At 37.9% G+C, this 22,593-nt stretch overlaps 1 protein-coding gene across 3 annotated transcripts in view; it reads right to left on the bottom strand.

Moving 5' to 3' along the window:
• The window catches only part of Vps13a (vacuolar protein sorting 13 homolog A), a 173,855-nt gene that overhangs the window by 127,010 nt on the left and 24,252 nt on the right, over positions 1-22,593 (bottom strand). For all 3 annotated transcript variants that reach the window (XM_021151796.2, XM_021151798.3, XM_021151797.2), the window contains exons 6-17: positions 20,459-20,568; positions 18,344-18,403; positions 15,699-15,758; positions 15,457-15,537; positions 15,130-15,187; positions 11,550-11,677; positions 11,260-11,366; positions 10,394-10,565; positions 8,615-8,677; positions 8,015-8,144; positions 6,589-6,683; positions 6,179-6,321 (exon numbers count right to left, since the gene is read on the bottom strand). In XM_021151796.2, coding sequence (XP_021007455.1) covers positions 6,179-6,321; positions 6,589-6,683; positions 8,015-8,144; positions 8,615-8,677; positions 10,394-10,565; positions 11,260-11,366; positions 11,550-11,677; positions 15,130-15,187; positions 15,457-15,537; positions 15,699-15,758; positions 18,344-18,403; positions 20,459-20,568 — 1,207 coding nt within the window. The remainder of the gene's footprint in view (positions 1-6,178; positions 6,322-6,588; positions 6,684-8,014; positions 8,145-8,614; positions 8,678-10,393; positions 10,566-11,259; positions 11,367-11,549; positions 11,678-15,129; positions 15,188-15,456; positions 15,538-15,698; positions 15,759-18,343; positions 18,404-20,458; positions 20,569-22,593) is intronic.

Genomic DNA, 22,593 nt, shown 5'->3' with positions numbered 1-22,593 from the left:
AACCAGCAGTCTCAACTAACTGGGACCCCTGAGATCTCTCAGATAATGAGTCATCAGACAGGCAGCATACATTTGCTTGTATGAGGCCCCAGACACATATACAGCAGAGGACTGCCTTATATGGCCTCAGTGAGAGAACCCTGGAGAGACTTGAGGCCCCAGGGAGGGTGGAGGCCTGGTGGGGGGGGGTAGGAGGATAGAAGCAACATCCTCTTGGAAACAGGAATGGGGGAGGAGGAATTAGCTGAGGAACTGTGAAAGGGGAGAAATGACTTGACTGGACTGTAAAAAAATAAAATAATAATAAACCCAAAACAATAACAAAAGAGTTCGGAAGGAGAGGGCAGGAGAACAAAGAGAAGAAGCAAGGTGGACAGAGGAGCATGTTTAAAAGACAGAAAAAAAAAAAAAGACAGAGACACCCACAGCCAAACAGAGGATTGCACTTGGGTATTGTTATGGAAGAATAGGAGAAAAGATTGCAGGCCCGAAGGGGATAGGAACTCCTCAGGAAGACCAATAGAATCAACTAACCTGAACCCTTGGGGCGCTCAGAGAGTTAACTACCAACCAAAGAACATACATGGGCTGGACCCATATATAGCAGATGAGCAGCTTGACCTTCCTGTGGGTCCTGAACAACTGGAGCAGAGGCTATTCCAAAAGCTGTTCCCTGTACTGGGATATGTTCTTCTAGCTGGCTGCCCTGTCTAGCCTCAGTGGAAGAAGTACCTGGCCTCTCAGAGGCTTAAAGTACCAGGATTGGGGGGATACACAGGGGCTGCCCCACCTGCTCAGAGGAGAAGAGGAATGAGGAATAGGGAAAGGATTGTGGGAGGGGTGACCAAGGAGGAGGCAGTGAGTGGGATATAAACTGAGTAATTAAAAATATTAAATTAAAATAAAGAAAGCAAGTTAGGTTTTGTGGAGTAAAGGAAGCCTTAAATGTATGAAGTCTTGAGTAATGTGTGTGGTTGATATGGCCTAGTTATGCCATGGAGCTTAGCCTCAGCTGCTTGGGAAAATGGCAAAGGTGACTGCCCTCTGCCCTGAGGAGTATGGGGGAATTGAGGCACACAAGGGTAGGAAAGCCTCCATCTGCTCCATGTTCTGAAGTTGAAAGTATATTTATATTCTCCCCTGCATTTATAGCCTACAGGACTGCTCCTACTACTGAGCTAAGCCTGCCTCCTTGGTCTGCTGCACTATAACCCCGGCCTCTCTGTGTATAATAAATGCACTGGGCTTCTGGGGTTCTGCAGTTTCTTCACCAGAGAGCCCAGTTCTCCCAGTCCCAGCTTGTATCTGTCTGTCTACCTGTCTGTCTTTCTTTTCTTCACTTACTTACCACTCAAGTCAGTCTGTACTTAGAGTTGTGCTGAATGCAGCAACATTTGTTGTTTCTTTTTGCATGCACAAATATTACTTTTTAATTTTTCTTTAGTGTTCTATGCTTTATCAACATGTTACTTTCTACTGAATACATTAATAATTTCAAACACTGGCACAAGTCCCTTCCGGTCCACTGCAGCACCGGGGTTCCTTGCCCGCTGAGTCTCCGGACATCTGCAAGGACCCACACAGGATCCCCCACAGGATCCTAAGACCTCTGGTGAGTGGAACACAGCGTCTGCTCCAATCCAATCACACGGGACCTGAGACTGCATTAACTAGGGAAGCAGATAACCAGGCCTGATCAGGGGCACAAGTCCCTTCTGGTCCACTCCAGCACCGGGGTTCCTTGTGAGCAGAGATTCTGGACACCCCCAAGGTCCTCACAGGACCCTTCACAGGATCTTAAGACCTCTTGTGAGTGGAACACTTCTGCCAGGAGGCAGGTTCGAACACCAGATATCTGGGCACCTTCCCTGCAAGAGGAGAGCTTGCCTGCAGAGAGTACTCTGACCACTGAAACTAAGGAGAGAGCTAGTCTCCCAGGTCTGCTGATAGAGGCTAACATAATCACCTGAGGAACAAGTTCTAACCAGAGACAACTATTAACAACTAGCTTCAGAGATTACCAGATGGCAAAAGGCAAACGTAAGAATCCTACTAACAGAAATCAAGACCACTCACCATCATCAGAATGCAGCATTCCCACCCCACCTAGTCCTGGGCACCCCAACACAACCGAAAAGCTAGACCCAGATTTAAGAGCATATCTCATGATGATGGTGGAGGACATCAAGAAGGACTTTAATAACTCATTTAAAGAAATACAGGAGAACACTGCTAAAGAGTTACAAGTCCTTAAAGAAAAACAGGAAAACACAACCAAACAGGTAGAAGTCCTTAAAGAAAAAGAGGAAAACACATCCAAACAGGTGATGGAAATGAACAAAACCATACTAGACCTAAAAAGGGAAGTAGACACAATAAAGAAAACCCAAAGTGAGGCAACGCTGGAGATAGAAACCCTAGGAAAGAAATCTGGAACCATAGATGCAAGCATCAGCAACAGAATACAAGAGATGGAAGAGAGAATCTCAGGTGCAGAAGATTCCATAGAGAACATCGGCACAACAATCAAAGAAAATACAAAATGCAAAAGGATCCTAACTCAAAACATCCAGAAATACAGGACACAATGAGAAGACCAAACCTACAGATAATAGCAGTTGATGAGAATGAAGATTTTCAACTTAAAGGGTCAGCAAATATCTTCAACAAAATTATAGAAGAAAACTTCCCAAACCTAAAGAAAGACATGCCCATGATCATACAAGAAGCCTACAGAACTCCAAATAGACTGAACCAGAAAAGAAATTCCTCCCGACACATAATAATCAGAACAACAAATGCACTAAATAGAGAATATTAAAAGCAGTAAAGGAGAAAGGTCAAGTAACATATAAAGGCAGGCCTATCAGAATTACACCAGACTTTTCACCAGAGACTATGAAAGCAAGAAGAGCCTGGACAGACGTTATACAGACACTAAGAGAACACAAATTCCAGCCCAGGCTACTATACCCGCACAAACTCTCAATTAACATAGATGGAGAAACCAAAGTATTCCACGACAAAACCAAATTCACACATTATCTTTCCACGAATCCAGCCCTTCAAACTGCATGGTACTGGTATAGTGATAGACAAGTAGACCAATGGAATAGAGTTGAAGACCCAGAAATGAACCCACACACCTAAGGTCACTTGATCTTCGACAAGGGAGCTAAAACGATCCAGTAGAAGAAAGACAGCATTTTCAACAAATGGTGCTGGCACAACTGGTAGTTATCAAGTAGAAGAATGTGAATTGATCCATTCCTATCTCCTCATACTAAGGTCAAATCTAAGTGGATCAAGGAACTTCACATAAAACCAGAGATACTGAAACTTATAGAGGAGAGAGTGGGAGAAAGCCTCGAAGATATGGGCACAGGGGAAAAATTCCGGAATAGAACAGCAATGGCTTGTGCTGTAAGATAAAGGATTGACAAATGGGACCTCATGAAATTGCAAAGCTTCTGCAAGGCAAAAGACACTGTCAATAAGACAAAAAGGCCACCAACAGATTGGGAAAAGATCTTTACCTATCTTAAATCAGATAGGGGACTAATATCCAATATATATGAAGAACTCAAGAGGGTGGACTCCAGAAAAATCAAATAACCCCATTAAAAAATGGGGCTCAGAGCTAAACAAGGAATTCTCACCTGAGGAATACCGAATGGCTGAGAAGCACCTGAAAAAATGTTCAACATCCTTAATCATCAGAGAAATGCAAATCAAAACAACCCTGAGATTCCATCTCACAGCAGTCAGAATGGCTAAGATCAAAAGTTCAGGTGACAGTAGATGCTGGCGAGGATGTGGAGAAAGAGGAACACTCCTCCATTGTTGGTGGGATTGCAAGCTTGTACAACCACTCTGGAAATCAGTCTGGCGGTTCCTCAGAAAATGGGACATATTATTACTGGAGGATCCCGCAATATCTCTCCTGGGCATATATCCAGAAGATGTCCCAACCAGTAAAAAGGACACATGCTCCACTATGTTCATAGCAGCCTTATTTATAATAGCCAGAAGCTAGAAAGAACCCAGATGCCCCTCAACAGAGGAATGGATTCAAAAAATGTGGTACATTTACACAATGGAGTACTACTCAGCTATTAAAAAGAATGAATTTATGAAATTCCTAGGCAAATGGTTGGACCTGGAGGGCATCATCCTGAGTGAGGTAACACAATCACAAAAGAACTCAAATTATATGTACTAACTGATAAGGGGATATTAGCCTAGAAACTTAGTATAGCGAGATATAAGATACAATTTGCAAAACACATGAAACTGAAGAAGAATGAAGACCAAAGTGTGGACACTTTGCCCCTTCTTAGAATTGGAAACAATCACCCATGGAAGGAGTTACAGAGACAAAGTTTGGAGCTGAGACAAAAGGATGGACCGTCTAGAGACTGCCATACCCGGTGATCCATCCTATAATCAGCCCCCAAACGCTGACACCATTGCATACACTAGCAAGATTTTGCTGAAAGGACCCTGATATAGCTGTCTCTTGAGAGACTAGGCCGGGGCCTAGCAAACACTAAAGTGGATGTTCACAGTCAGCTATTGGATGGATCACAGGGCTCCCAATGGAGGAGCTGGAGAAAGTACCCAAGGAGCTAAAGGGACCTGCAACCCTATAGGTGGAACAACATTATGAACTAACCAGTACCCCGGAGCTCTTGACTCTAGCTGCATATGTATTAAAAGATGGCCTAGTCGGCCATCACTGGAAAGAGAGGCCCATTGGACTTGCAAACTTTATATGCCCCAGGACAGGGGAACGCCAGGGCCAAAAAATGGGAAAGGGTGGGTAGGGAAGTGGGGTGGGGGGGTATGGGGGACTTTTGGGATAGCATTGGAAATGTAATTGAGGAAAATACGTAATAAAACAAATATTAAAAAAAATTTCAAAAACTTACATAGTGCACAGTAAAGTCACACACAAAGATTGCACTGAAGCACAAGTCGCTGCACTTAAGACTCTGATGTCTGAAAGCTGAACTCCAGCCTTACACTAATACTTTTTAAGACAGAGGTTCGTGAAACACTATCCACCTTGGTATTTCTTTGAAACAGTCTCTTATTGGCACCTAGGGCTCACCAATTCAACTGGGTTGGCTGGACTAAGCTTCAAGGATCTCCCTGTGTCTACTGCCTGCTCTAGGACTTCAGGCTGCTCCCTCCCACCCCAGCTTTTGACAAGGGCTCTGGGAATCAAACTCAGGGTGCAGCCGAGCACTATTTACCAGCAATACCGTATCTTTTTTTTTAAGTTTATATATATATATATATTTTATTAGGTATTTTCCTCATTTACATTTCAAATGCTATCCCAAAAGTCCCCCATACCCTCCCCCCACCCACTCCCCTACCCACCCACTCCCACTTCTTGGCCCTGGCAATACCATATCTTATTGTTGTTCTGTTTTTAAAGAAAATTACTGACCAGTCTGAGAACTCTATTACTGACATAGTGGAGCCTTATCCTATTTAAAATGTTCCAAAGCTAACCAATAATTAAAATTGTCATGTGGTTAAAATGACCCTTCAAAAATTTAAGTGCCCCAACAAAGCAAGGCAACTTTTTCTTTTTAAACCCAAAACCATATTCCATGGCCAAGGATGCTCATAGCACAACAGATGGTTGAAAACCTTGATAAGCTGAATGAAGACATGGAGAGGAGGCCCTCCTTCCAGCCCGAGTCTTTGACTACATTCCAGTCACTAAAAAGGACACATGGCATAATTGTGTTATCCAAAGAACCACTGTGTCAAGCTGTCAAGTGATCCAAGCTAGAAAATGGGCCTACTCATGACATAGGCTGACCAAAAAAAAAAAAAAAAAAAAGATATAGACTAAGCATTTATGTAAAATGCTTAGAACCAAATTCCAGATTTTAGGGAAATTTTTTAATATTTCCATATAGAGGATGTGATCTCTTTGAGACTGAACCTAGGTCTAAGCATGGAATTTATACTTTACACATACCTAACATTTATAGTCTAAAGGTAATTTTACACAATGTTTTTAGTGTGCCTGTGTCTCTACACCACACCAAATCAAATGGGGAATTATCCTATCAAGAATCAAAACATTTGAAAATTCTGAATTTCACATTCAGATTAGTGCTACTTAACCTATAAAGAAAATAACATTTATACTCACTTTATGGCTTGTGCTCCTGGTCTTTGCACAATAGAAGTACTAAGTCCTTCCACTACAATGTTTAACAGCTCCGGCTTTTGGTGATTTTCTCTTAGAACAATAGACATGCTTTTCAAGTGCACAAAAAACTTCAAGGCTTCAAACTAGAGAATATTCAGAATAAAACAGTGGTGGGGATGAGGAGAGAGGCATAAACAAAACAATCTTATTTGTGTAACTCCTGTGTTCTCAAAACCAAAAGCAATCCTTCGTCTACAATAATAATTTTGTCCAGTTTGGAAATTAAGATAAATGCTGTATTTATAAATACCAAAAAATATCACACAAAAAGTTAGCAACATATAATTGCTGTAAGAATTAGAGCAGGCATATCTAACATTAAAAGATATAAAACAAGAAAACTATCTTACTGTTTTTGGCAAGGTTGGGTCAACTGCTGTTTCACTATAACCAATTGCTTCATAAAGTAACGACTTTTCTTCAGGTGTCAACATTTCTTCCAGAACTAAAATCATAAATAAGGGCAGTATGGTCTCAATACTGACAATGGAAAACAAACATAATTTACCTAGCTTCATGAATAAATGCATTTTAGATTTTTGTCTTATTTGTGTTTGTGAGTGTGTGTTGTGTGTGTGTGTGTTCACCACAGAGTGAGTGTGTGAAGGTAAGAGAATGATTTTAAGGATTTGATTCTCTCCTACTATGTGGGACCTAAAGATCAGATTCAGATCACCAAATTTGGAAACAAATACAATATCTACTCAGACATCTTGCTGGCCTACAAATTTTATTGTTATTATAGTATCTTTTATAAGTAATTCTTATATTTGTGTTGGCAATTTTAGAAATGATTCTGAAGTTACTAATCAAAACTTTGGCAATATAATTTTTTCAATGTTTTGAGCAAATCCTTACTGGCACTGCATTAATCAATACAAAGTGGTAAATAGACTATCTTAATTTTCTCTCAGTTTTCAGATGGATAAACTAGAATTAGCACACCTAACTTAATCATGCTGCCAACAAGTGATAAATCCAGGATGTATCATGTATTTAAGTCCCTAACACTGCCACTCTATGATCTTCATTATTTGAGTAAAAATCACATTGTCAGTTCCCAGATATCCAGAGTCTGAGTCAGAAAGACAGGGCAGCGCCGGGCGTGGTGGCGCACGCCTTTAATCTCAGCACTCGGGAGGCAGAGGCAGGCGGATTTCTGAGTTTGAGGCCAGCCTGGTCTACAAAGTGAGTTCCAGGACAGCCAGGGCTACACAGGGAAACCCTGTCTCGAAAAAAAACCAAAAAAAAAAAAGAAAAGAAAAGAAAAGAAAAGAAAGACAGGGCAATTAAGCTCAGCCTCAGCAACAAACAAAGACCTCAGAGCAAAAACCAAAAACCTGTTTATGTAAAATGGTTAAGGAGCTGAGGCAGCAACTCAGTGGTACAGTGCATGCCAGCAAATAAGCAAGGCCCTGGGCTCACTCCACGGCAAGTACACATACACATCCCAAAAAGAGAGGGAAGAAAAAAAATCTTCCCAAGAAGTAACTTCCAAAAAGCTTTCCAGCAGCTTAGAGCACTGTGCAGTTTGTGTTTATCTTTTACTCCACTACGTGAGCTGCACCAACTGCACACACTGTTCAGCTCTTCTACAGCATCAGGAGGGTTGTTTCAACTATTTGATTAAACATATATTTAAGATAATAGCAATTTTATAATTAACAATTTATCATTATGAATACATAATTACATCTGTTTTAATTTGAAAACTTTTGGAAACACTTTATGTCAACACTTGATTAGCTATACGACTGTAACATGAACTGAACGTACTTCCAGGCTTAACATCTTGTTGTTGATTAGCATTTGATTCGGACCAAGTCCACAACCAGCCAAACCATCCTGCATTATCTTCTGGATCTTTTACTCCTTCTTTGTAAATTTTATATCCAGCTTTCTTTACCTAAAATAAGAAAAATTTCCAATAGAAAAGAAAGCATCCTTGCTTTAGCAATCAAAAGAAATGGAAACAGGATATTTCCAAAATGAATTTATTTTGAGTTGAAAAACATAAATAAATGTATATACTAACAATATAGTACAGTAGCTGTAACATTTACCAAACAAGGCTTTGGAATAATACATGGTTCTCCCTGTGGCCTAACAAGGTACAGAAACTGCAGGCAGGTGGAATTAACTTTGCATCTACATATGAACTCTGAAGTTTTATAAGCCCAATAACTTACAAGCAATTTTTGTCTTATTTTAACAAGTACTACAAAAACTTATATAACATTTTCTCATATAACACACAAAAAGCACATCTGAACTCTCCAGAAAACAGTGTTTTGCAAAATAATAATGATATTACATTAGCTGTCATATTAATACATTTGATTTATTTTTATTAATTTAATGATAATCTGAAATTACCTCAACTTCTGCCTGTTGTCTAGCTATGGTTATATTAAAAACATCCAAAGTTTTCTCCAACTCCTGAAAATATAGGGAAAAATGTGTTAACTGTATATTAATTTTACATATTCGACTTTAGAATATAAGCTACTTACACTAAGGAAAGACAGTGGGAAACAGAAAATAGAAAACCATCAGTATGTTATCTCTTACATCCTTGGATGCAAGACTTATTTACATAAACACACACTGATGCACACCATCTAGGAGCTTGGGAATTAGAACAGAGTAACTTATGAACAGATAAAACGTCCCTGCATGATCACAGCATTACAATCTTTACAAAAATAGATAGAAATTCATTCAAAAAGATACATACATGCACTGTTTAAAATGTCCTTCACCTGGGTTTTAATTTCAAATAAAGGTAAAGATATCAAAACCATTAACTAATGTAGTAAATCCTTCATCTTATAATAATGGCATAGTTTATGGCATTATTAAGATAAATCAAGTAGACAGACATGTACTTGGAATCTGTTTTAAACTACTCTAACATTTCTCCTTCCCCAGTTGTTACAGACAGGGACAGAAACTGAGGCAGTCCTATCCCAACTGTGCCTTCCCATGATGACTTCCAAGTTTCAGGGTCACACTTTCTCCTGTACAACAAGCGACTATGACTTACTTTTCCTCTAGCAAAATAGCATAACACAGAGCTGTGCTATCTAGTATACTTAACAAATTCTGGTTAAGACATAACTAAGGAAAGAAAAAAAACACCTAAAAGGCCTCTCAACCCAAGATTTCCTCATTGCTCCTTGTCTTTAGAAAGTCATCTATGTTAAAACTGAAAGAAAAATGTTAAAATTCTGCAGAATTTTCCACTTAGAAATTCATCTAGACTCAGAATGACTGCATCTCTTTCAAGAAACTAGTCCCCCCAGGTCCATCCAAACTGTACTTTGTCTAAAAGAAAAGGGTCCTTCGATTAAAAATGGTCCTTACTAATGCTCAAAGTCAAGAGTAATACAAAAGTATTATGTAGTTCAAGACAGATAATTAAACATGTTGCTGATAAAAACTATAACTGCCGCCACAAAACTAAGATACAAATTATATGTTTAGGCAGAAAATGAAGGAAGCCCGCCCGTTTAAGGATGAAGGACTAAGGCAGAAGTGCAGGGAGAGAACAGGTGGGTGGAGCCGAGCAGGGATGCACAAGTTCATAGCTAGGAAGGGGCTTACACATACAGAAGAAACTCCACTAACACACAGCGAGACAAGAGCAGAAAGATCTCCTGGATATCAACAAAAGATTAAAAGTGACATAGCAATTGCTTCTGAGACAAAAGATGATAGAAAATGAAGCATCACACTATGATATATATGAATCAAAAATCTTTTACCTGAAAATAATTTAAATTTCAAAAGCTCACTGGAAGATTTCAACAAGTCTTTTATTACACAACTAAAGCAGTAAGTAAAAGTACAAAAATACCCAAATGAGAGAGACAGAGAATGGTCAGTAAAAAGCAGCCTAAGTAATTAAAAAACAGCAGTCACTAAACACTGCGAGAAGGGCCTTGGAAGAGGCTCAGCAGGCTACCTATCTTCATCTCTTGAACTCATATGGTAGGAGGGAAAACAGACTCCAAGTTGTCCTCTGACATGCACCACAGTGAACATGTACACAGAAACACAAATAAATGTTTAAAAAAAAAAAAAAGACAGACAGATAGACTAGGGAGAAACTATGCATAGTAAAATATTCAATGATTGTTTTAAAATGCTAACCTCCAAAGACATGAGAATTTCAGGAGATGGCTTCTTACTTGTTAACTTTTTCTTATAAAATTCTCTGTATCGTTTCATTTTGTATCTATGGTTTCTAATATGCTCCCACGACCACATCCGTAAACTGGGACAAACATTTACTTCAAGAATACTATGTATAGCATAAGCCCACCTAGTTAAGAGAGAAAGAGAGAGACCCCATACTTACACCCAAATCAACAATACCAAAACAACTTAATTTGTCTTCTCTAACATGAATAACAACTACAATAAGGAGACTATAAAAACAGTATGCTATCTAAACAATCTATAATATTCCATTGATTATTACCATATGTTACAACATAAAAATAAAACATTCAATTTTGCTTTTTTTAAAAAAAAAAACTGTATAACTTAAGGCATAAGGGGAAAATTTGTCAATAATTACAGAAAAAGTTACCTAAAAGAAGGGCTAGAAGTTCTAGAAATTGAGCTATAACTTAAAAAGTAAGATTTTAAAATTTTAAAAATGAAATTACAGCTAAGACTCTCAGAACCATCTCAGGTACTAAAGTTCAAGCTAACACAGGTCTAAAGTGTCAATAGGGAAGTCTGGAGAGGGAACGCTAGACTGATCCTTCTACAGTACATGAAAGTACAGTACTTTAAGATTTCTACTTGTAAATTCCACTTTGAAGAATTTCTGGAATCAATTCATTAACAAATAAATCTGTATTTATTTCTAGCCCCCAATTAGTTTGCATCAACTCTTAGAATAGCTTTTAAAAAAAAATAGTAAATCTGGCTTTGATACATTCGTAACTATTAGAAATGTTAGAAATAATGGACGTTTGCTAAAACTTCCCAAAAACCAAAGTGCTCACCACTCTTTGGCGTGGAGGTGGAGAGGCACACTGGGCTTGAACTTCCTGTACGGCTGGTTTTGTGTCATCATGTCAATTGACTCGAGAAGCTCCATGAGACTGAAATACTAGGAAAAGACAGTTACAACTCTTACATCTTTCCGGGTTCCTGTTCAGCTACTCAAGGAGAAAATTAAATTATCAAGTTTTTAAGGACATGTTACAAAACTATGAATTTCAGAAAACACTTAAATCTCAACATTGTTTTTATCAAACAGTAAGTCAATCTAAATGTCATCAAAGGAAATCACCTGTGGTTTATTAAACTCAATTGCTATGGTATGTAAATCAACAGCCAGGTTTATTTTGGGGTCAGAAAAGTCAAAATCTGATCGTCGATTCATCTGAAGTTTGGCACTAGCTGATATAGGTCGAAAAACTGAAAAATAATACAAAATGAAAAAAATTAGAGTTCTATTTAAAACCTCTTCAAGCACTAAATAGATCTACACTAAAGATCTTTGAACCTCTACCACAGCCCCTCCACAGCCCCAGTACCCACACTGCTTTGTTTGGTTAGACACAAGTTAGTTAAGAAGATTCCATTTCAGTTCTAGATTTAATCTAGAGAATAATAGAAATTTTAAGACTGTATTAATCACTGATTCTACTTTATGATAATCTTTGTGTAAACTCCTATTATTCCTTTCAATTGGCAAACATGTGCCCAGGATTAGCAGCCAGATCAAATGACAGCACCAACAGTAACAAGTGTACGCAGGAGGGCAGCAAAAGTGTGATCTACACACGGCCCAATACTGAATCATAGTCTAAGTTGTATATAACAACATTACATAGTTGTTCTGATCACCCCAGCACATCTTTTATACAGTAAACATAAATATGCTGTGTGAATACAAATCCATACTTGAACACTACAAATCTATGCACCATTGATTTGCCGCCTCTCTTCCACCCTTCACCTTTGACTTATATTCTCAGTTCCAATCTTACCCTGCTGAAATTAAAGCTCATTTTATTTCTTCCTTATTTTAATAGACACAAACACAAAAGTTACACATATTAATGTGATCCATGTACTATTTTGACATGTATACCTTGCAATTATACACTGGTATAATTATGTTAGTTAGTATAATTAATGTAAACATTAGTTATTAGCAGTTCAAACATATCTGCTTAATTTTTCAATTTTGTTGATGGTAAAAATTTTAATAGATTTTTTTTCTCACTTTTTTTTCAAATTTTTATTAGATATTTTCTTCATTTACATTTCAAAGGCTAACCTGAAAGTCCCCTATACCCTCCTCCTGCCCTGCTCCCCTATCCACCCACGCCCACTTCTTGGCCCTGGCATTCCCCTGTACTGGGGCATATAAAGTTTGCAAGACCAAGGGGCCTCACTTCCCAATGAAGGCCAACTAGGCCAGCTTCTGCTACATATGCAGCTAGAGACACAAGCTCCGGGGGTACTGGTTAGTTCATATTGTTGTTCCACCTATAGGGTTGCAGTTCCCTTCAGCTCCTTGGGCACTTTCTCCAGCTCCTCCATTGGGGAGCTAATCGTAAATGGGCTATTTATTTTTTTTTCTAAATAAACTTTGTATAAGTATACATAAAAAGAAATGTACACTTCTAATAAGCTTCCAAGTGATGATAATGCTACTAATCTGAACCATACTTCAAAAAGATGCAGATGCAGACCATCATTTTGTAGCCTCTTCTCTCTTCAGATGCCTTCAATGCTAAGATGGTTTTAGCATGCTTGCATGCATACTCTGAAGAGAAACTCCATGAACTCCTACTCCATCCTTATTTAGTCAATGCACAGATTCTTCTCTTACAACTAAACTGTCTTACAAGATGAACTGATTACGTCCTGTCCCTAAAAATCCACTCCCACTTATGCAACAGATACCAACCCCTTCTTCCACATCAATCAAGAAACCTTCCCAAATCTCTTTATCATTAAAAGTTCAGGTTCTACTGAATTATTCCTAGCTCAATATATAAAAGCCTATATTTATCCCAATAACTAGGAGAAAGGAAAGGAGAGTAGGTAGAAGGCAAGAGAGATGAGTATGCAGCTATCAACTTATGAACATCAAATTCACTTTTCAATGCTTATTAAAAAAAAAGGAAAAATAGTTTTAGGCCATTAGCATTTTAGTATTTTTTTCCTTTACCAGCTGGCATAATGCTATGTTAAGAGAATCAACAGGAGTTATACTGTCAGGTCCCAGCATGTTCATTTAACAGACTTCTACAGAGGAAGGTTCACTACACCTAACTCTGATAGAAGATGGCTTCCCCAGTGTCAGGTTCCTACTGCACAAAGGACTTCCTCAGTATCAGCCTTCTGCACTACACAGCAGCTAACAGTAGCCAGGAACGTGCTAAGACAGTCCTACATTGAGCACAGCCAGAACATACAGTTCCATGAGGCCTCACTAGTTACAGAGGTCAATTTCCGCCCAGTTTTGCTAACGGAGTAGTACAGAAACATTCTGACCCTCGACAATGTTCATGGATAGATGGTCTTCTTTAGAACACAGGGTTCCTCAGATTTAGGATCCATTCCTTTTGTCTGTCATTCCTACATCATTCCTGTAGCATTCTTTCTACTTTCCACCATCTGATTCTATTATCCAAATCTCCATTTACAGTTATTATTTTCTTTCTTCAATTAGCTCTGACTAATCCACAGATTAGTCAAATCTAAATGTATCTGAGAATCACAAACATGTAATAGTTATCTGACTTCTTATTTCCTCTGAGAAGGAAATAGGAACAAAACTAATTTTAAAATACTGAGAATAAGATTCTGTCAAAGGAACCAGGTATATAGCTCAGTAACAATCAATCTCCAGAACTGAAAACAAAAGACAAAGGCAGCAATAACAAAACCTGCCAGAGTTCGCAGAAGTGACAGCTAAGGAAATTATGAAAAGATTATAAAAAAAAACCATAGCAATACATAAAGGAAACTTTCACGGAGGCCAACAACACTCTGAAGAATGACTTTCTATGCCTTACAATATCAGGAAGAAAATTCAAGAACTAAGTTAAGCATGAACAGTTAACATTGAATATCTGCAAAGCTAAGAAATATTTTAAAATAATTTTTTCCTCTATATTTTAGTAATTATCTTATCATTATAAAAGTAATACACAGGCCAGACACAGAGACACATGCCTTTAATCCCAGCACTTGGAAGGCTGAGGCAGGAGGATCTATCTTCTCTGTGCATTTGTTATCACCCTAAACTATACAGTGAGTACCATATGGCCAGTGCTACACCAAGTGGGGGCCAGAGGGTTATATATGCTCACTTAAAATAACAATAAAAGAAGTACATTTTTAAGTGAGATATATCTTTAATTATAGCCTTTAGGTAAGGCAGATAGACTGGTATAAGTTTGATGCAAGCCTGGGCTACTGAATGAGAGTTTGTCTCAAAAACATATATATATTTGGATACTTTATAAACAAAAAGATTATAACACCACTACAGCTATACTACCTAGCTATTAAACTGTACTTAGGATTCTGAAATGTCTTAATAAACATCACTATAATCAATATTGAATAGTAATTAAGGTTTAACACAATTCATTAACATTCTGTGAGTTAGATGTTTTCTCCTAGTTTTGAAATATAACTAAAAATTCCAATAAAATATGTTAAAAAGATTATATTTTGATTTTAATAAGGTGAAAAGTATGCATATATATACATATATATATATACTGAATGTATATATATTGAACTAGAAAATTTAATATAAAATAACCCAGTATATCAGCAATATTAACATAATAGTTTTACTAATTTTTCTAATTATATTTTTATTTTATCTAATAACTTACCAAAATCATAACCTTCTGGAACAATATTTTCATTCACAATACCATTTTTCAAGGCTTTCTAGTAAAAGACAAATAGTTGTTATTTATATTTATGCAAATATACCTTTATCCTACAAATTTCTATTATCTACATGAGTATTTAAAAGCAACTGAAAAATAATTCAAAATGTATTATTAACTATTATGAAAGAATGCTCCAGTTAATTATGTTTCTAAAACTCCTACTGGATTTTGTTTAGAAGCAATACTAGATCTAGGATTGGTAGGAGTTAAGCATTATACAAAATATAATACAACAAATATGCACATAAATATCTATCTACTTACCAGCGATTCATCATAATCATTCAGATAAAACAGCTCAGAGTTCACATTCCAGTAAGCAAAGAGATTATCTAAGCGGATTAGCTGAAAATAAAAAGGTTGTCTGTTACTTTTTTAAAAGAATTTTTAAGTTTTGCTATGCTCAGAAGTAATGTAAATAGACCTAATTCACATGTTTACACACACAAATCATCATTTGTCTAAAATTCCCTTTTATCAAGTCCATAGGATAGAATTGATTTTACCTTCCGGACTAGCTTTTCAGTATTATCATGTAAACATGGGATCCAGTTTTGGTCAGTTGTCTGAAGAGGAGTGTGAAAAAAGAACATTATATATAATAAGCAGATCATTATCATACCCTAAGATCAATTTCCCATGAAAATGCCTTTGAAAAGTTATCTATCATTTAGTCAACAATAGTATTATCAGACCACTCACACTAACCCTTTGCTTTCAAAGAACTCACTGGTCAAATACAAACAGAAATGAGCAATTTCAAACAGGTAATTTTGGAGGCCCAATATACAACAGACAAAACATGGCAAAAAAAAAAAAAAAAAAAAGAATCAAATCAAGCTCAAAGGCATGCCAGATATGAAGATATGATGACTAACCTAACACTTGTTCAAAGAACTCCTTTCAAAAGCTTTATAATCACCATAGGCTATATATACCATATATACATATATATACCATATACTACTTATTGTAAGGCAAGACAATAGAGTAGGTTCTGTTAGCTTGTTTGTTTTGGTTTTATTTCTTTGTTTTAAATTGATTGGCTTTGTTTTGTTTTTCTTTTTGTTTTTGTTCATATTTTTAAAGATGCCCAAGATATGGTCGGAGAATAAACACAGGAAGGAAAAGTAAAAATCCAAATGTTACTTAGGGTCAGATTTCAAAGATTTTATACACACTAAAGACAAGACTCCAGATTTTAAACTCAAAATAATCAGTCACTGAAGACAGGGCCAGGTGCCTGAAGAATCTTTATCAAGGAATGCTGCAGAAGGCCCCAGGTTCAAACCAAAACAATTAAAAGTTTTAGAAATAAGAAATGGGAGATACAGTAATCAAATCTTTATTTGTATATGATTTTTTTCTTTCAGAACAGGGTTCAGTTATGGAGCCCAGCTGGCCTTGAGCTCATGCTGCTGCTTCAGCTTCCAGAGTGTTGGCTAACACCTTGCCCGCTGCTCTGTGAAGAACTGATTGCTAGATCTTTGGTATTAGAGATGGGCCCGCTGCTCTGTGAAGAACTGATTGCTAGATCTTTGGTATTAGAGATGGGCCCGCTGCTCTGTGAAGAACTGATTGCTAGATCTTTGGTATTAGAGATGGGCCCGCTGCTCTGTGAAGAACTGATTGCTAGATCTTTGGTATTAGAGATGGGCCCGCTGCTCTGTGAAGAACTGATTGCTAGATCTTTGGTATTAGAGATGGGCCGCTGCTCTGTGAAGAACTGATTGCTAGATCTTTGGTATTAGAGATGGGCCCGCTGCTCTGTGAAGAACTGATTGCTAGATCTTTGGTATTAGAGATGGGCCCGCTGCTCTGTGAAGAACTGATTGCTAGATCTTTGGTATTAGAGATGGGCCCGCTGCTCTGTGAAGAACTGATTGCTAGATCTTTGGTATTAGAGATGGGCCGCTGCTCTGTGAAGAACTGATTGCTAGATCTTTGGTATTAGAGATGGGCCGCTGCTCTGTGAAGAACTGATTGCTAGATCTTTGGTATTAGAGATGGGCCCGCTGCTCTGTGAAGAACTGATTGCTAGATCTTTGGTATTAGAGATGGGCCCGCTGCTCTGTGAAGAACTGATTGCTAGATCTTTGGTATTAGAGATGGGCCGCTGCTCTGTGAAGAACTGATTAGAAGAATGGATCCCAGACTTTAGCATGAATTATGCTCACCAGAGGTGACTTTTAAAGCACAGATTTCAGACTAAAGAATTGGCTTAGTGGTAGACTGCTGATCTAACCTGCCCAGCCCCATCACTGCAGCCACTAGTGGTAATAAACATACAAGTAAGCCATATCAGAACACCAAGCCGAGAGTCTGTAACACTATGAATCTCGTCTGGCAGACAAGTCTCCCGGAACCTGCAAAGTTAATAATGAAAGGCACTGTCTGTGGGGTTGCAGAGATGATTCAGTGGTTAGAGTGAGGATGACTGTTGCAGAGGACCAGGGTTCAGTTCCTAGCACTGACACTGTGACTCACAATTACCTGTTCCTCCAGTTACACACAGTCCAACACTCCCACTTCTGACTTCTGTGGGCTGTCATGTGCATATGGTGCACATAAAATAAACTCAGGCACACACAAATACACATAAAACGCTTTTCAATAAATAAAATTACTGTTGTTAGTGTAGCAATAATTTTTGTCCTACTAAATGTAACTAGCAATTCCCTATATTTTTCAATCTGTCAGCAGCACTGACAACAGACAACATCCACTGTTACCTAGTAATATCTGGGTCTGCCCCTTGACTCCTGATCTTTTCTTTTTTACCTGCAGAACCATGTTTAAAACAAACAAACAAACAAAAATAACAATAAACAAACAAAATCTATACAAAAAAAACTAAATAGAAAATGCAATACTGAACTAGAGTAAATCTGAATTGTATTATATGTAGCTACAAAGATAAAAGTGAAAAGCATAGTAAAATAAAAAGAGGTAACTTACAGAAGAACCACATAAAATCCCTGTATCAACTTAAAAAGTTAACTCGACAATTCCAATCAAATCTAATGTCTTCCTAGACCAGCTGTCCACAGCCAACCAAACACATACCTGGCATACTTCTGATACTGACATAACCATATATCTAACTATATTACACAATTTAAAAGTTACATTTTCTTTTTGAATCAAATACCTGAAGGCTGATATTTTGAAGGGAAATACCAAAAGAGAGTGGTTTGTCTCCATTTGTGATCTGAAGAAAAACAAAATAAACTACTTAGATGGTTTGTCAATTGGGCAAAAATCACTTCATAGAAACAGTCAAATATCTGAGAAATATCTTATTTCAAATATTCAAAATCATTATTTTTCAGGACAATTCTCTCTCTATTTTTTTTTTCCTAAAAAACGACATTCTGTGTCACCCAGTAAAGAAAGTCGGGTGGCAGAGGCAAAAGTAAGCCCGCTGCTTTGCTGTAGAACCTGAACCTTCTGAGAGTCCTTTACTCCAGGCTCCTGTCTGGTAACAACTATTCTCCTTAAGAGCAAACCAGGCAAAATGCAAGGCCCTGGTCTCAGCCCCAGATTGCAGCTAAGCACACTAGGTAGGCCATCACCATTGCCACCTGTGTGGGCACAGAAGCTCCGCCCCTTCCTGGGATGGACTGAAACTTAGTAGCTGAGAAACCCACTGTTTTCAGCCCCAACTTTTGGCAGAAAGAAAAAAACACTCTGTTTGCACATAAATTCTCCACCAATGTGTTTGAAAATAACAATCTCTATGCACTTTAGCATGTAAAATAATAGTAAATACTTTATAGACTCAAAGACATACTCCTTTGAGTATTTTTTAAATAGACTTGGTCTTTCCATGTATACACTGGACTTTGTTTTGTTTCAATCTCAGACTCTTCTGTCATCTTTAAAGCTGCAGCATCTGGAAGCTCTCTCACATGCATAGCTGTTGAGTGCCTCTCACAGGTGTAAAGTGTTAGTTCATGAAACTTGTGTTATAAGAATAACTTTATTTTAAAAGGGTAAAGGAGAAAGGTACATGCAAAAATCTATGTATATTTTCATTGTAAAAATCCAACTTCTTGTTAAATTTTAATTGTTAAAAAAATGTTTGAATCCAAGGAGGCTCTTTAAAGAGTTGTTTCTTCTAAGAACCAAGAGAAAGCCAGGTCAATGACAATTCTCTAGGTCGCATGTACTGGAGTTGTGCCTTTTCTACCACACAGGATTTAGTAAACTTGTCAAAAATGTTACAGCTCTTAAAAAATGATACAACAACATTTAATGCAAATTGAATGGTTATCTTTAATAGTGAACTTGCCACAATCGGGAATCACCTGAGCAGAGGATCCCAATGAGGAATTGTCAAGTGTTTAAGGTGGGGTGAATGTCTTGATGATATTAACTGGCATGCAGCCCTCTTTGGATGACATCACCCCTGGGTTTGGGTCTTGTGCTGGGTAAAAGTGGCAAAAGTGAGCTGAATATAGGCATGCATATTCACTGTTTCTGCTTTGACAAATGTGCATGCAACTCTCTGCTTCACATTCTTGCCCTGACTTTCTGCAATGATGGATTGTGACCTGAATTGTAGACAGTAAGACGTTTCTCTCTCAAAGATGCTTTTATCAGGCCCCCTACACTTTTGTAGCAGATGTGCAGCTTGGTCTTCATGTGGATTCCTTATGAAGGAGGAGATGTCTCTGACTCTGATGCCTGCCATTGGATTCCCTTCCTCTAGCTGGACAGCCTGACTGGGCCTCTGTGGGAGAGGATGCTTAGTCCTGATGCAACTGGATGTCCCAGGGCAGGGTGGCACCCAAGGCTGGACTTGGTAGTGAGGGGAGGAATTTGTCAGGACTGAGAGCAGAGGAGGGAGGGGCTGCAATTGGTATGTAATCAATCAATAAGGAAAGAAATGCTGTGCAGGGAAGATGCGTTTGTCAGGGTATTTATCACAGCAACAGAAAAAAAAAAAAAAAAAAAACTAGAACAGCAACTAAGTAAGTATTTAAAACAATAAACTACTGAAGAGAAGTTAAGTTAGCTCTATTTATTCTCAAGCCAGTGATCTTTGCTGGAGGCAAAAATCTGTGGAACTCATTAACTCACAAGACACTGCCTTCATAACTCAATGTTCAAACAGTTTAGCAAAGTCTAATCAAGTTCTCTTTGAAAACAACGATAAAACAAAAAGACTTCATGGCCATCAGCTCTCTGTATTTACTAAGCTGCCCACTACAGAGCAAAAGCCACACGTAGTCAAATACATACATGAGGATACAATACTTACATCATCTTCATAACGAATATGGATATTGGAGATTTGCACTTGAAGGTTCTGTATGATTTGAGTAATTAACTTTTCTGTAAAAGTGTCCTGTTTCTCCTCCTGAGGTTTTTCTAAAATTGCAAATATTCCTTTTTAAATTGAATGAAACACAAACCCTATAATTATCCATATATTAAAGTAACATATTTCCTTGTTAAAATGTAAAACACTTTAAATAGATCACTTGAGATTTGCCAAATCTCTCATATCAAAGGTATCTCTCTCTCTCTCTCTCTCTCTCTCTCTCTCTCTCTCTCTCTCTCAAAGCAACTAAATGCACAATGTTTCAAAGCTAGCTTCCTGTCTCATTAGACTGCAGCCAACTGTGTTAAACTTACTGGTGCTAAACTTTATAACCTGAATGTAAGGGCCAGAGGACAAGCACATCGGCCATGACACAGTGTCTTCTACAATTGTCAGAAAACCCAACCATACAATTGTTAACAACATGATTACCTAAACAATAACTGCACAATAACAGCATTAGCTGACATGCCAACATTGATAAGGAGACTCAGAAGGCCCCATCCCTACATCAAGACCTACAGACAATGAATGACTGCTTAGAAAGGGAGAATCAGTGTTTTCCTCATAAGAAAAGCCTCATAAAAGGTCATCCAATCCCAAGATGTCAGACCTGAACATACGTACATCAGCGTAACTCTAAATAGATTGAGCAGGTTGCATTTATACATACACTGTGTATGTGCACACACAGAGAATTATTATTATTATTATTTAATAATTCAATTTATCAAATTTATATTATGTATTAAATTTATAAATATTTTATATTGTATATAATATATGAATAAACATATATATTAAACTTCTAAATAGTTTTAATATTGTTTAATAATTATTATTAAAGTAATAATTACTACTGTTATTATAGAAGTGGTCATACATGTGAGAGGGATAAGGGACATAGAAGGAGCAGAGGAGGGTAGGGAGGTGTGGAAGCCTCAAACACTCACACAGCTCTCTACTTCTAGCACACCTTGGAAGTAAAGGTATAGGAAGATAACTCCTTGTTGTGTGTAATTATTAAAAAACAATCCATGCTAGCACAGGCTACTCTCAGGCCACAGCGGTCTCCCCGCCCCCATGGCTATCCCCATGGTTCACTTGCTGCTGAACCCGCTCACATTCCTAGTCATCCGCACCCTGTGGCTAGTTGTCACAAACCTGTAACCCAGTCAAATCCAAACTGCAGAGGCTTGTAAATTATCAGTCAGATTTATAACAGTAAATTCTTAACTCATAAAACGCCCACTCAAAGAACTCAAAACTCAATTGATATAAACACAAGCTGTCCACTTAGACTGGACAAATTACCCTATGTTATTCTATTGCTCTTCTATGATACTCATAGCTACCTGTGGCTATTTCAAGCCACATTGATCTAGTTCGTCCTCTTCATCTTTCTCTGTCCTTTTCTCTTCTCTGTCTCTCTGTCCTGTCTCTAAAACTCTCAGCCCGCCTTCCTTTTCCACTGCCCAATCACAGCTCTATCTTTTACCTGCCCTCACCTGCGTATCTACAGCAATCCACAATTCCTCTGTCATCATCATTTGATTCCAACTATTTTTAAGGTAACACATGACCCAGATGTCAAAAATAAAATGATCATTTTTATATTAGCTGAAATCCCATCAGGACGTGGGATATTATTTGCTTCTTAATATGGCTCCTTTCCCATGCAACCATAAACTTCAATTTTCCTTCTGCCATCCTTTGATAGCCTTGTTTGTGTCTTCTTCCTCTGTACAATCACGAGGTGGCAGGTTCCCTTAAACTTAATCCTAGAATTATCTTTCTTCTCATTCTATACTGTTGCTGCAGGAACATTACTCACATCTTAAAATATTTAACTGTTACCCTAATGTTGAGAACTTTCAAAACAATACTGAATTTAAAAAGTAAACTGCAGAGTGGGGAGACTGTGACAGTAAACTATGGAGCAGTCAGCATGGCAGGGGACGAGGCTGCCAGATGCAGACTCAGGAATGAAGGGGAGGGAAGTGTAGATGCCTCCAATGTGAGCTTAAATCTAATACATCTTGCTGAAGCACTTAGACTTTATCCTGATACTG

Source organism: Mus caroli, unplaced genomic scaffold, assembly GCF_978045245.1.
Source record: "Mus caroli unplaced genomic scaffold, Mus_caroli_1 scaffold_20, whole genome shotgun sequence".
NCBI lineage: Eukaryota > Metazoa > Chordata > Mammalia > Rodentia > Muridae > Mus > Mus caroli.
Note: the sequence above shows the minus strand (reverse complement) of the source record. Positions and strands in the feature narration are given on the sequence as shown.